This window comes from Scleropages formosus, chromosome 4, assembly GCF_900964775.1.
Source record: "Scleropages formosus chromosome 4, fSclFor1.1, whole genome shotgun sequence".
NCBI lineage: Eukaryota > Metazoa > Chordata > Actinopteri > Osteoglossiformes > Osteoglossidae > Scleropages > Scleropages formosus.
The window spans coordinates 16,379,114-16,394,105 of NC_041809.1; the positions used below are offsets into that span (position 1 = coordinate 16,379,114).

The following is a 14,992-nucleotide window of genomic DNA, read 5'->3' on the forward strand; positions in this document are numbered from 1 at the left end:
GAGGTTCCTCGCCTTGACAGAGCCAGACATGTCGGCCTCGACCCAGAGCTCCAAGCAAGAAGAGAACTTCCTCACTCGTAAAAAAAGCCATCTTCCACAACAAAAAACACGACTTCCTAGCTTTATTATTATTTACAGTGCCCTTATATGGCCTTTCGGTTGTTCTGTACAACATGAAATTTGATGTTATGACAGGAAAATTGATAATCCATTTACACTTTTTTTTTTTTTTTTTAAACTTGTGCAATTTTTTTGTTAGTTTTTTTTTTTTTTTTTTTTTTTAAATATAAACGCTGACAGGTCTTCAACATAAACAACCCTGGAAGTCTGAACTGAAGCTTCCTGCCTGTGGCACATAGAAGAGTAGAAGTAGCAGTACAGTAAACTCCAGCAGTGACACACTTGTAATGACAAATAGCCAGATGAGTTACGGAGCTAATCATAAGTGTGTGGTGCAGTAGCTGGAAGACAGGAAACCAAGTATCCCTGGGTATCCCTGTACCACAGTAAAAACCAAATACAAGTGTGACTGCAATCACACAAAAACATAACTATAAATATACATGTGCAACAAAATATGAAAACCATGCACTACAGCAGTTTATATTTAGAGACTAATGTTGTAGCCATCTATCAGAGCTGTATTATATACACAGTATAAATATGTATCCTTTTCAACATACAAATTATATTATGAGAGGTAACGAAGGACTGCGGAAAAAGGATTAAAGGAAATTGTATCTCGCCTGACAAGTAACTTCCTTTACTTATTAATTACAAAATATACAAAACATAACTAATTCTCCATCCCCTCTTTCCTAAAAGGTTTAATCACCACAAGTGAAAGCCCAGACAGGAAAGGAAGGCAAGAGTGTTATATTCAGATGTAGGCAGTTCTGTACAATAAAGAGTCCTGCACTTGCCTCAGCTGGAAGCTGAGGTGCCGAGAGATGCTTCCAGATCTGGGGGGTCAGGTGTCTCATGTTCTGTCAGTTTCAGAATCACAATCCTCCTCTGGGACAGCTTCAACATGGTGGACTGGCTGCGATCCTCGTCTTGCTGCGGCACATCCTTAGGTGTTGGGGAGGGCGGAGGCATTTCGGCCCCGTTGGAAAGAAGCGTGTGGATGATGCTTGTGTAGCCTCCTCTGACAGCCAGCTTCAGCAGTGTGAGGCCCTGCTGGTCTGGCAGATTAATGATCTCTGAGCAGCTCTGCAACAGTTCCTTCACGATCTCACTGTGCCCTTCCTCAACAGCCAGGTGACAAGCGGTGCGGCCAGTGTGGTTGACACTCCCTGGGTCAGCTCTTTCCTCCAGCAGCATCTTCACAGTTGGCAAGTGACCGTGCTGGGCAGCCAGATGGAGGGGGGTGCAACCCTGGGTGGTCTGGGCCTCAATATCTGACTTGTGCTTGATGAGCAGCCTAGAGGTGCTGGTGTGGCCTGTCTCAGCAGCCACGTGCAGGGGTGTTCGTAGACCGGCGGCGGTTATGTGGACGTCTGCCCCCAGCTCAATAAGGATGCGTGCCACCCTGTACTGCCCGCGCTGGGAGGCTAGATGCAGCGGTGTCCTTCCATCAGAAGTCTGGCTGTCAATGTTGGCTCCAGCCTGCTTTACCAGCAACTTGACGATGGACAGGTGACCCTGCCAGGCTGCAAAGTGCAACGGGGTCCAGTTGTCTTTCCCAAGCACGTGGATGTCAGCCCCACGACTCAGCAGGACCCGCACCACGTTCTCCTGCCCATGCTGGCAGGCTATGTGGGATGGGGTGCGACCCTCAAAGTCTGGCTCATTGATGGAGGCATTCTTATCCAGAAGCAGCCGGGTGATGGGCTCGTCACCGTTCTGAGCAGCAAAGTGCAGCGGTGTGTAATGGTCCTCGTCCTTGGCGTTGACATTGGTCTTACGACCAAGCAACAGCAGTTCAGCCATGTTGCGCAGCCTCTTCTCAGCAGCCAGGTGGAGGGCTGTGGAGCCCTTGGAGTTGGGCAGGTTGGGGTTGGCATTGTTGAGGAGGAGAAACTTCACTGCCTCCTCGTTGGCCAGTTGTACCGCATAGTGGAGGAGGCTGCAGCCTCCTTCCAGAAGCAGGTCAACATCCTGTGGCTGTAGGATTTTCATTAGCTTGGTAATATCATCCATTCTGATAGCTTCACACAGTTTCTTTCTTTGGACATCCAGTGTTCCCGAGTCTAGAGACAAGTGGAGTTGATCACACAGACTTACTCTTTGCAACATCATTTTATTACATTACATACAAGCTATACAGCACAATACAAGCATAGTGACAGACATACTTTTAAGATATACAATAAATTAAAAATGGATGAATTGCACAACAACGTTGTCGGTGGCCTGTGCTCTTACTTTGTAAGTAGCTTAATCAAAATATGACTATTTATGATGCTTATGCCTTCTGGCCCCAATGTGCTGTGCCATGCCACCTACCGCTGGCCGAGTTCTCTCTCTCAAAGGAGAGTGTGATGGAGCCCTGGGAGGAGAAGGCTGAGTCCACAGAGGAGATGCCTGAGAGCCTCTTGCCAGTGTTGTCCTTGGCCTGGCCACAGTCCTCCTTGATTCGGTCAAAGCTCCGGGAGATGCCAGAGTCCACCTGACTGAGGAGCTCTGTCAGGCTGTAGTCCTTCTCAGGCAGCATGGCAGACTTTGGCCTCACTGGTCTTGCATCTGGTTCCTGTGTAAGAAGTACATCCCTTATGAATAAAAAGCACTTTTAACTGGTAGCTCTTAAAAAAAAAAAAAAAAAAACACTGCATGCATGCATGCATAAAGTCATAAGTCACAAAGATATGATGAATTAACCACATTGACTCTACATTTAAGTGCAGAATATTATCTGTGAAGATAAAAAATACAAAGATTTAAAGTTTGCTAATTTTTGACATTATGAATAATTTCAGTCAATACGCTTGTGGAAGATTGCAGTGAATCACTTTTCTTAAAGTCGATTTCCTCCTTCTTTCACCACTGTGTCAGGATCTAAAGACTCCATAACAGAATGACATGACAGAAGTGGTTGTCTGATCTACAGTATGTTGTCAAACAGCATTTCTTTAACTGATGACTAATCTTTCCAATGTCTCCCTCAGCAGTGAAGTCCTTCTTGGTCTCAGGTGAGTTATATACACACATTTCCAAGAAGAGATGGTTACATGCGTGGCATGTTTCAAGAAAACAAAATAAACTACTTGAGACATCAGCGTGCAAAATATGTCAGATAACCATAGAGATTTTAAGATTTTAGCCTAGGTCCTTTGGAATGTTGACTGTTTTTGTCTTAACTACCACATCAGACTTTTCATTACTTGAAACTCACAAGTGTTTGATATAAGTTCAAGCAAACAAAAACATAGAGCAAACATATCTTTAACTTATCTGGCTGAAAATCAGATTGGATGAAGACTACAATAAAAGTAATCAGCAGACAGAGCAGTGGTTAGAGCCTTTGCCTTGCTCTCAAAGGACCCAGCTTCAAATCCTACCAGTTTTTAAGTTAGATAAAGAACGAGCCGGCAGATGAGATGAGGAAAACAAAAAGCTCCCAACTGCAAAGAAAGGGAGAAGAAAAAAAAAAAAAAAGGCACTTTTGGGTCCAAGTACCAGTGATTGCCCACGCATCCTGGGCAAACTAATGTGTTAATCCTTTTGGAGAAAAGCATCAGCTAATAAATGAATATATAACATTTAGTGAACAAAAGAGGAATATCACTGTTTATGTTTTGGCAAGCAGAAACTTAAAAATTCTTGGGAGACATGAAGGAACCAGAATTACACAGTGCATTCATTTACATTTGGCCTGGTGGAATAGCCATGATGTGTGAGAGAAATGGTGGTCAACAGATATACCTGGTCAGTGCAGCCATGTCCAGTGCAAGGACCAGCCTCTGGTTCAGCAGTGAGACACTTGGCATCTTCCTGGGGTTTAGAGCACAGCTCCTCTGCCTCTGATGTAATCTCTGGAGGGAAGATCAAGGGCAGCATGGTAAGCATGTTCACTGCCAGGGCAGCCGATGGGAGTGGTGCACTTATTTATGACACATCACTCCATAGCCGCGCAACTTGTTTTCATCCAGAGGAACAGAGCTGCGTAGTAACAAAGCCTCTTTGTAACTCTCCCCACCAGGCTGAATTCTATGTTTAGTTGGGGTTATCGAGTTCTGCCTAAAGTATGTACTGTACAGCTCAGAAAAGAGTATCTCAAGAAATAAAAAAAAGTAGAGTTTCACATTTATTTAATCTAACTGATAGGGAAACTGATAGATCAGTAAGAGAGCAACGTGTGGATGCTATAAAGCAAGTCCTTGAGGAGAACTGTTTGCTGCTTTTCCAGCTTTTAATTGTTTGATGGAATTATTTATAAAACCACATTGACTATTATTTCAGTTCAATGAAAGGAAGCTGAGAGACCCAGAGGTCTTTAAGCAGCAAGCCAGACCACCGAGTAACAGCCAGGTCCAGAAAAAACAGGGTCTTGTGCAGCCTAGTGCAGCCTGACTTACCCTGGAAGCTGGGCCTGGCCTGGGGTGACTCATGCCAGCACTTTTGCATCAGGGCCATGAAGCCAATGCAGGCCTGGGGCCGATTGCGGGGCACTGCCCCCAGATCGGGTCGCACACCCTTCACCACCTTCACCATGATGTGTAGAATGTTATTCTCCCCTGTAGATAGAAAGAATTGGGGGGGAGAAGTTAGTGAGTGCAATGCTCACATTACATGATACTCCCTTTGCAAGGCTAGGACCTCTGGGTATCCCCAGACCAACATGTGACATTTGAGTTTGCACTCCAGAGGGTTATCATCCCATAGGAACTTCATATGATTCTTAAATGAATTACAATATACTGCATTGACACACACCTTGGTAAATTATTTTATATTTGCTTTATATACGCTTTTACATGCAAAACTGTCAAATTTTTTTTTCAGAGCAGCTGATAAGCCATGTGCTCAGACTTAGCGTTAAGTAGGTATGGGGATTGAATTGACTTTTTTTAATAAATGGAGGACAAATGCCAGGGAGTCCTCTGTGGACTTCTTCAAACTCAGACCTTGTCCACACTGTAGATGACTGCTAAGCAAACTAAATTTCTCCCATCACATAATAGGCCTGGGAAACACAAGTAGCCGGCGGTTTTCGTAATTCCCTGGAATTTTGCATGGAAACTATGCTCATACCGAGTAACCAAACCGCTTGTGTTACCAAAGAATTACAAAAAAAAAAAAAACAACACTTACAGGTGACCGTGTCATACTGTAAATGTTAAGGGAGTGTAACAGTTCACTTCAGGGTTCTAACACAGGGTTCCCTTTTTCAGTGGAAAGGGAGGTAGGTGAAAGTCATGACCTCATAAACCCAAACCTTATCAGTTTTCAAATGTAATGCAACTGGACTCTTAAGAAGATTAATCTTATGAACTCGTATTAAGTTCTTTATTCTATAGGTACTTGCTCACTCATTCACTTTTGTTAACCACTTGTTCTTGTCAGGGTCATGGTGGTCTGAAGCCTATCCCAGAACCACTGGGCGCTAGGATAGGATGGGTATACACACACACACACACACACACACACACACACACACACACACACACACACACACACACACACACACACACACCAGAGTGAATTAGAGAGCTAGTTCATCTATGCTGTGTGTATTTAGATGTGGGAGGGAAAAAAAGAGCACCCAGAGGAAATCCACACAGAAACAGGGCGAACAAACAAACTCCATACAGACTGAGCAGGATTCAAACCTGTGCAACCAGGCCAACCTACTGCACCACAGTTCCACCCAATATTCTACAGGGAGCATTTATTTAGTTTTTCAGACCCCTTAATATTGAGTTTAATGACATGTACTGCAAACTGAAAGAAAGTGAATCCACTTTAACTGTTTACACAGAGAATTATACTTTTTAAAAAAAAAAAATCTGTTAAAATGCATCTTTCATTACCTTGGTATGGCTTCTTTTGGGTGAGAATTCCCCAGATCACAATAGAGAAGCTGAAACAGGAAGTGCAAAAAAAAAGTAAATGATCACATGACAGTTTTTTTTCCATGCACTGATTGCAAAATAATCTTTTATAAATACCGGACTCTTTTCCACTTTTGAGCACGAAATCAACTTCAAAGTAAAATTCCTGCCGTAAAATTTAACCACTTCCAGTAACAAATACAAAGTTAGGAACACTGATGATAGACAGGCGACTAAATTGTGACGACCTTCAACGATGTGAGTAGACTAATTGACCTGGTGACCTTTGCGCAGGAAGAATGACCATGGCATGAAGTAGGGACCTTGAACCCAGCAGTCACAGAAAGCTGCCACTACCCTGATGACTAGACTTACATAAAAAAAGTTTAGCCTCTGAAAAGTCCGGATGAAGAAGGTCACCTGTAAACATCGTGCTTGGTGTCGGAGACCCTCTCCTTCTCGATGATTCGCTCTGGCGGGAGGTAGGCGATCGTGCCACAGAATCCATCACGGCTGATGTCGTTGGCCCCAGAGAGGCCGTTCCACCTTGCCAGGCCGAAATCAGATATCTGCGAGACAAGGCAGCATGGGATGTGTTCAGACAACATCTTGGCATGTGCATGGCGAACGCAGTCACGGGTTAACGGGACAAGCTCCAGCAGGCCGACCAAGGGTGACCCCCGCCCCCCTCCATCGGGCTGCTCTTTGTCTGGCTTCAATGCTTGGTGGGTGTGTAAGCAGCCAGGCCCCTGACGGGTGCACTGGAGAACCTGACTCAAAAACGCCTCTATTTTGAGCTGTCTTTCACGGGTGAGCCCTGGCATTACCACAGCTCACCTATTCGTGTCAAAACAGGCTCCGCAATCCGTGTTTACATACAGAATTTATAAAGCTGTGCTGCGGGGCTCAGAGTTTCCACCCTTCCCTTCCATTAGTCATCCCGCAAAAGGTGCTGCAATACTGCTGGGAACCGGCTTCAGGGCTAGGCTAAGTGCTTTTGCCCCAGGGCAAACAATGCGACAGAAATTAAAAAGAATGAAAACATGTCGACCAACAATGAAATAAGAAATTTAAACACCAGGGTTCACATTGAACTCTACCTCACATTACAGTGCCCCTTGTATGCCCTGCTGCCTGACCTTGACATGGTAGTGGCCATCAAGCAGGATGTTGGCAGGCTTGAGATCCAGGTGCAACAAAGGGGGGTTCATGCAGTGCAGGAAGTTCATGCCCACAGCCGTCTCATGGATGATGCGGAAGCGAAGCTCCCAGGGTAATGGCTCGGCAGCCAGCAGGGTCTCCAAGGAGCCTGTCTCCATATACTCCATGACCAACCCCAGGGGGTCACCACAAATGCCGTACACTGGTAGGATGTAGCGGAACTTGGCGGCCTCCATCTTCTTAGCCTCCTCCAAGAGCTCAGCACGCTCCCTGGAAGATGTCATTGGAGAAAACACATGAATGGGCCAGCAAGAGTGACAACATTAATGGACATGACGTGGGAAAGACTGACACAAAACTGCCTAAATGGATTAGTCAATGTACACGTATTGAACTGCTTGGCTGATACAAAGTAATCTCCCTGCAAACTATGATTTCACACACATTTGTATAGTTTTCTCCATAAGATAAAGTCTCCCATATCGCCTTTAAACTGACCCATGCTTGGACTGCAACATTTTAAGCTGCTTTTAATACATATGTGGTCACACACAAGTAAGCAATCCAGAACAACAGATTTATTAGGCAGGACTAACTCTTGAATTTGTGAGCAAAGGGTTCGCTCCAAACTTAAGCTCTGCTGGCATTTGACAGTGTTTCCTTTACACATAAATCAACAAACCTCTCATACCCTGAAGTATTTTAGACATTATTACGCTCTCAAAGCATTATTATACTCTATTATACTTTAACTGTTTCACAGCCCTGCCAATCCAAAAAAGAGCTCAAACAGCAGAGGCAAAAGGAAAAGAAGGCCAGATTTCTCTCTCATTTATACACATAAATCCAAGCACAAGTAGAACACATTTCCTTATTTGATACAGATCACACTGAAAGCTTTATTTGTATCCCAACCCCAAATGTGTATCTTTAAAAAATTTTAAACCTAGGAAGGGCCAGTCTTTATTAATTTAAAAGGAGTTCCACGTCATTCATTTTAATGTGCTATGTTAGTTTTCTGGTAATATAACCCTTGGACAACAGCTGTGTCTGCATGGCCTTATGGTTTATGATCATACAAGTAAAATTAAAAGTTACAGTTGGTGGTCCAGTTAATGTTTTTTTGCATTTGTATTTCACATTTTCGTTGAATAAAGTCTGGCATTTCTTTACAGGCAGACTGTATGAACTGCGTTTTCAGCTCCACTTTCGATCTCTTGGCCTCTTTGTTGCATAGGATCAGCTTGATTTCCATTATCAACAGATATCTAACAATAAAACTTAAGTTCATATTATGCTAGAGAGTAAACATGGGCTGATACGGAGAATGTATGCGCGATATCTCTACAGAGGGCTAGTGGTGGAGGGGAATTTAGGAGCAGGAGCCCTCAGGCTGATTTCTCCACTGAAGTCACTCCTGGAGCTCCTCGGGATTAGTCCATTTTTAATTTTAAAGGCAGTCCAGCAGAACAGGTTCTGCAGCTTACAGCTTCAGTCATTGTCTCCAAAAGCAGCGAGCGGGGAGAGCTTGGAGCTTGGCTCAACAAAGCATTCTTGTAAGCCAGAGGAGCAGACATATCAGAGCTTATGTTGCCTGCAGATGCTTAGAACTGATAGGCTTTCAGTTCAGGTTTGCTCACCAAGCTATGCAATGGGTTCAGTGAGGTCACCATTGTTTTGTACAGGTCAATAACTTCCTTTTTGTGCTTCCTGTGCACCTAAAGGTGAACGGTTATCAGTTGTCCATTTGGTTGATGCAGATCTGAAATCTGCCTACATCAAATGACACAACAGAACCCTGTATATAAAGGAACAGGCATATCCCTCTACATAGCATATTACAAAGCAATAATTTGATAGGTCACTGTTCCCGCTGTTGAGGAGCTCTCATCATACAAAGTAATTATGACTAATGCTGTGGGTGTGGACACACCTTATGTCTTCTTTTCATAAAGCCATTTAAAGAAGCTTTCAGATGTACTGTGCTAAATGTGTGCGCACACACAGACACACACACACACACACACACACACAGTCTGAAACCGCTTGTCCCAAGCGGGGTCGCGGTGAGCCGGAGCCTTACCCGGCAACACAGGCCGTAACTCTGGAAGGAGAGGGGACACATGCAGGATGGGACCCCAGTCCATCGCAAGGCACCCCAAGCGGGACTTGAACCCCAGACCCACCAGAGAGCAGGACCCGGTCCAACCCACTGCGCCACCCGCCCCCCCGTACTAAATGAAGGGATCCTAATATTTCTTTTTTCCCCCAAGTCAGTCTCTAAAAAAAGTGACAACAAACTATACTACAGGAACCAAGAAATCAAACGAACTACAAAAAAAGGGGGAAAAAAATATGCAAAATATCTATGAAATGGAAAAGGTGAGGAAGAGCGGTACCCATTAGGGCACAGAAAGATATCCAAGTCCTCTTTTTAAGTTGCCCAACTGTGTACAGATACACTTTCCATCAACACGTCAAGAAGCTTCCTGTTGGTTTCAAAGCGGAACACAGTGTTCCAGAGAAAGCGACAGGAATCTTCCATTTCAACATCCTTATGGCAGCGTGATCAGGCACTCGCGTAAGCGCACAAGTGGATATGAGGTAGGTATGCTGGCAGAGGAAGTGGTGTGTGTGTGTGTGTGTGTGTGTGTGTGCGTGCGTGCATGCGCGTTCCCCGTGTTTAAGGCAACAACCCAGTGCAGACATTTTTGAAAAACCTGTGTCTGTACAAAGGCATGTGGACGGCACCACCACATGCATGATGCACTAATTTACACGCGCATACTAAAATAAATATTGAAATACCTTTTATTCCAAGATATAAACTGCAACATTTCACTGCAACTTTTTCCACATGACATATCACCTTATGGTTCAGAAATAAAATATGGAGAGCACTTCCTAACTTGGGCAGCAGGTAGCATGGAAGTTAAGAACATATACTTAGAACCTGAAGGCTTTTGATTTAGGCCATACTTCCTACTGCTGTAGTACCTGTGGACAAGGTACTTACTGTGAATTTCTCTGGTAAAATATGCAACTGTATCAGCGGGTCACGAATTGCAACTTGCTTTCGATGAAAGCATCACTAATCACTAACTAAAGATGTTTTTGTCTGTATTCTTTGTAGAGGTTTTGATTTGCTTGATGCTGTAACACCAACACCCTGTTCTCCAGTTTTGTATCATCAATAAGGATATCATATTTTTCAAGAGTTTTTGCTGATGTAATCACCTTGGTGGAATTACTTGACACGTTATCTGACGACATTGTATTCACAGAGCTATGACTGGTTTATTCATGACTTTCTTCCTAAAGCCTATTCACAGAGAACGCTACAACAGTCTCAATACCAATTAAAATGAGTGATATCTCTGTCTGCAAAACTGTATCAAATTGTATTAATTTTGTAAAGAGATTTTAAACATTACACTTAAACTGTCCATTTTCTAAAAATTATCGTGACTAAAAAGGTCAGATGCTGTTTTAGAGAAGCTGATTAGAAAATTTCAGAAAATAATGCACCATTTCAAAGATTAATGTCTTTATGAAAAGGTTTTGTTTTGACTTATGGCTGTTTCATTAAGTAAATGAAATACCACTGGATTACAAATGAGGTCAAATTTCTATAAATGCACATTTCTGATGAAATCCTTCCTAAGGGGAAAGAAGCTGTAAATTGTGAATCCTTATTCAACATATCCAGTATAACATATTTAACATGCTACCACCAAGGAAGGCTGAACATCCAGGGCTGAGAAAAGCAGCTGCTGTGCAGTTAGGGGACAGTCTCTAACACATATACATACACATATGCACACACATTAACTGAAACTGCTTGTCCTGAGCAGGGTCACGGCAAGCCGGAGCTTAACCCGGCAACACAGGGCAGAAGGCTGGAGGGGGAGGTGACGCACCAAGGACAGGATGCCAGTCCATCAAGGACCCCACGCAGGACTCGAACCCCAAACCCACCGGAAAACAGGCACAGGCCAAACCCGCTGCGCCACTACACCCCCCACAACCCGTATACACTCAAAATGTGTTGTTAAACTCACAAAATGTTGCTATCAATCAGTGCTAACCACTGGACCTGAGTTGGGGGGATACACAGCCACTTCACTTACAGCATTAACGTATATACACATATTACCAGGTAGTAAAACTTCCCAGCCCTAATCAAATACAGCTTTTCTGGCAGATGATAAACCAGGGACATTGCAGGGATCAGCTGAAGGCCATAAAATGGCTAATGAGACTGGCGGTTGCTGGGAAGCGTGTTGGGAAGAGCCCGGTTCCCGGTCCCCAGCATACGTCACTCCTATGGCCCATAAAACGGAGTCCAGCGCCTTCTGTATTTACACCAGGGACAAAAAGGGTCATGGGGCAGCAGAGTAACCTGACCCTTGCCCCTTCGATAGACGATAAAGAGGCTGAAGAGCTACTTACTTTTCGTCCACGTGGAGGCTTGGAGGACACTTGATTGCGAGACACGTTTTCCATTGAACATGTCTCACTTTGTATACTTGTCCAAAGCCTCCCGAGCCAATCTTCTCCCAGCTCCCAAACTCGGAGTAATCAAAGGTTCTCAGTAGCCCCATAATCCCAGGAGAGCTTTCCGGCGACTCCATGTCCTTCGACACAACTGCTGTATGTCCAGATGATAAGATCCCTCGTTCTTCTTCTTGTAAGCTTCAACATTCACGCAAACACGAACGTGCGCACACACGCACCTGGCTGCTCCTTTTGCCTGTTGTTTTTTTTTCCTGCTGCCTGTCCAGTTTCATAGAACTCCTCCCACAGACAGGTATAAGGAGGGGCGGCTGCAGGTGACATCACTTCCTGGCCGTGCTGATCTGCACCACAAGAGGCCGTGCCAAGAATCTGGGCCTTTTCAGTTACTCTTCTCATTTGGCCTCTATACTTTAACTTATAGTAGTTTCAGTTGAAAATTAATCTGAGTTATCAGTACTGAAGTCCAAGTGTGCAATGTTACACAGTGTTTTTTTTCTTTTTTTTTTTGTGAAACAGATTAATAGGATTTTCAAACTCCATACCAAAGGAAAATTAAAAATATGTTTTAATACTATGTTACATGGTACAGCTCAAGCGTGGAATAAGGTTTTTTATATTGTGCTTAATATTTATATAGTTTAAAATCCTTTCTGTGGAAATTCCAGATTCAGGCCTTTTTTATGGCCACGATTAGTTGCTTCCTTAATGAGTCATTAAGTTACTATCACATTGACTCAGCATGTCTGCATGTCCACTGTTTCTAACACTCTTTTTATTACTGGTGCTCCTTTGTCAAGTGGCTCTCTGAACTGTTCTTCGGACTGTGTTGGGAACTACGTGACACGTGTGTTACAACAATAAAATTCAGAGCAGTTAATTAATAGTTGATGATTACTGACTAGGGGTGGTGGTGATATACTGCTAGAGCTACTGTCTTTAGTGTTGGAGGTCTCCGGTTCAAATCATGCTCCTTCCTCTACTACCTTTGAACAACATATTTATGTTGAATTGCTGCAATACAAATTACTTGGCTGTATAAATGGATGAATTGGCATAGGTCGCTTAAGCCACTTTTGAGAAAATTGTCAGCTAAACAACTAAATTATTTATTCATTTAATAAATGATTCATTGAGCTGATGCTTTACTCCAAAATAATTTACAGCATTAAGCTATATATGTAACTTACAAATCAGCATCACATACAAAACTTGGTAAACAGAGAAAAATCCTGAAATAGAGAAAAATGTCAATGAACAACCTGTTGATGTTCGACTGCGTTAATGGAAGAAGTGGAGGATTTCAGGGCCATGATGTTTGCGGTCCTGTTCTCCATACCACTCTTTCAGATCCTCTCCAGCCAACAGGACTGAACATGTTTAACGCTGATGTGAAATAAGGAATTTATATTAAATTATAAAATTAATTGAGCTGGACACAGAATTACAGTAACATTTGTCTCTGGAGGTAGACTGTCTGCTGTCACTCATGGAAGGAGTGTTCAAAAGGTTGAAATCATTAGCATTTGGAAAGAGGTCACACTTGTACACTGGGTGTCATGGGGGCCACTTTTGAAATGCAGGTATGTGGCACCAAGAAACAGTTTCACCCCTGGAGGCTATGGAGACAGTCCAATGGTAGCACTCTCTCCCAGAGGGGGTCCAGACAAAACCCCCGTAAACCCCCTCAGGACAAAACTCCCCTCTTGTAAAAACACAGAGTGGGACAAAACCCTCTCTACTGAAGTTTAAAGTAAGAAAAAACTTTCTTAATTAAATTAAAAATTTACAAAAGCCCCAGATTTTTTCTGTTTTTGCACTTTAATGCCATTTAATACCATTGTAATTGGAAATACATATATATATATATATATACTGTATATATATAAATTAATTAATTTGTTACTTAAAAAATCATAAAAAATATTATAATCTTTCTCTGTGTTGCTTCATTTAATCTGATCATTGGTTTGTCTACTTGAGTAGTTTTCTAACAGTGATCTGATGTTGTCAGGCCATCACTTAGAGCTGCTAAGGAGGGCAAATCAGTTGTGTCAATAAGGGTGTTAGAGGTAATCAGAGGCATCAGTTCTACTTCAGCCATCATGGAGATCATCAAGAACAACACAGGAGGCCCTAAATTATGTACAGAAGGCTACTTATACATGAAGAAGAGCGTAAACAAGAAATGAATACGTTGGGAATGTTCTCAGAGGAATGACTTCCTGATGGAATACTTCTTCCAGTGTGCATGGGAAGGATATCTCCCCTGTTTCCACCATAGTTATGGAATGTCCATCAGACAACCATTGATGATGAGGATTGCAACAACCTATGTGAGAGTTGGAATTTTGCTGTTCATGGGCTTGTGGGGCATGCCCACCCAACCATATAGAAGACCATTGAAGGTATTAGAAAGGATCAAGCGCTTGCATCAACAGCCCTAACTAAGAATTCTTGTGGTGAGCCTCCAAGACAATGAGTCAAATGGTAGTAAATGAAATTTAAATAAACCTTAACACTCAATGGTGTGTTTAATATGAATTTTTTCTGATTGTACAAGTAATTTAATGTTGTAAAACACTGAGCTGTGAATTTATTTAAAAAAGTATTAATGTAGGCTACAATAAATGTAGTATTTTACAATTCAGAGATTTGTTCATAAACTACAAATAATCAGAAGAATAAAAATTTTTTTGTTAATGATTTGTCTGAAGGGGTTATTATCCTGGGGGGGGGGGTGTTGTCCTAAACTCCTCTGAGGGGTCATTGCAGTCTTACAGCATAAATAGTTTCCTGAAAGAGTCCTGATCTATACCATTTGAAATCTTTGAATTTCTGAAAAAAACTTAATGACAAATTTTTAAAGGGAATTCCACCTTTCTTCCAGACTAGATTTTCTGATCAAGGTGGTTAGCATGAGATGGGTATCATTGTTTTATTTCATCTGAGCTGAGCATTCCAGAATTTTCTGAGAAGTTGTGGCAAGTTTGTGTGTGTGGCTCCCCCTGTTGGTTAATGTCTCTTCAGACCAGACCTGTGTTGTGGACTTCGAGCCGCTCTAAGCACAGTGAACAGAGCTTCCACACGGCCTACTTTCTCCTTCAGCATTGACTTTATTTGTCCTTGATGTTCAGAAGACACAAATCAGAAGAATGGGAAAAGAGGAGATGTAGTCATCTGAATTATTCTTTTAAATGAAGCTCTTTCACACTCCTGCTTGTCGCAAAATCTGCAATGAAATTGTTCTGATTTATGCTGGTGCAGAGGTGCACTTTACATTTTATCCATACAGCTAAAGTATAAAAAAAACCTGTGTAAAT

General features: G+C 42.8%; 1 protein-coding gene across 1 annotated transcript; it reads right to left on the bottom strand.

Moving 5' to 3' along the window:
- Window positions 1–265: 265 nt before the first annotated feature.
- ripk4 (receptor-interacting serine-threonine kinase 4) lies at window positions 266–11,936 on the bottom strand. Its single transcript, XM_018755518.2, has 8 exons — window positions 11,607–11,936; window positions 7,133–7,424; window positions 6,414–6,562; window positions 5,973–6,022; window positions 4,518–4,676; window positions 3,865–3,974; window positions 2,449–2,692; window positions 266–2,192 (listed from the first exon to the last, which is right to left on the bottom strand). The coding sequence occupies exons 1-8, from the start codon at window positions 11,786–11,788 to the stop codon at window positions 925–927; spliced, it is 2,454 nt and encodes an 817-aa protein (XP_018611034.1). The 5' UTR covers window positions 11,789–11,936; the 3' UTR covers window positions 266–924.
- Window positions 11,937–14,992: the final 3,056 nt, after the last annotated feature.

What these genes read in the sequence shown, in the direction of transcription:
- ripk4 (XM_018755518.2), bottom strand. Translation starts at nt 11,788, where the DNA reads ATGGAGTCGCCGGAAAGCTCTCCTGGGATTATGGGGCTACTGAGAACC. An exon ending in GACATGGCTGCACTGACCAG is followed by an intron (nt 2,693 to 3,864) that starts GTATATCTGTTG and finishes CTTCTTACACAG; the next exon opens with GAACCAGATGCAAGACCAGT. An exon ending in GAGAGAGAACTCGGCCAGCG is followed by an intron (nt 2,193 to 2,448) that starts GTAGGTGGCATG and finishes ACTTGTCTCTAG; the next exon opens with ACTCGGGAACACTGGATGTC.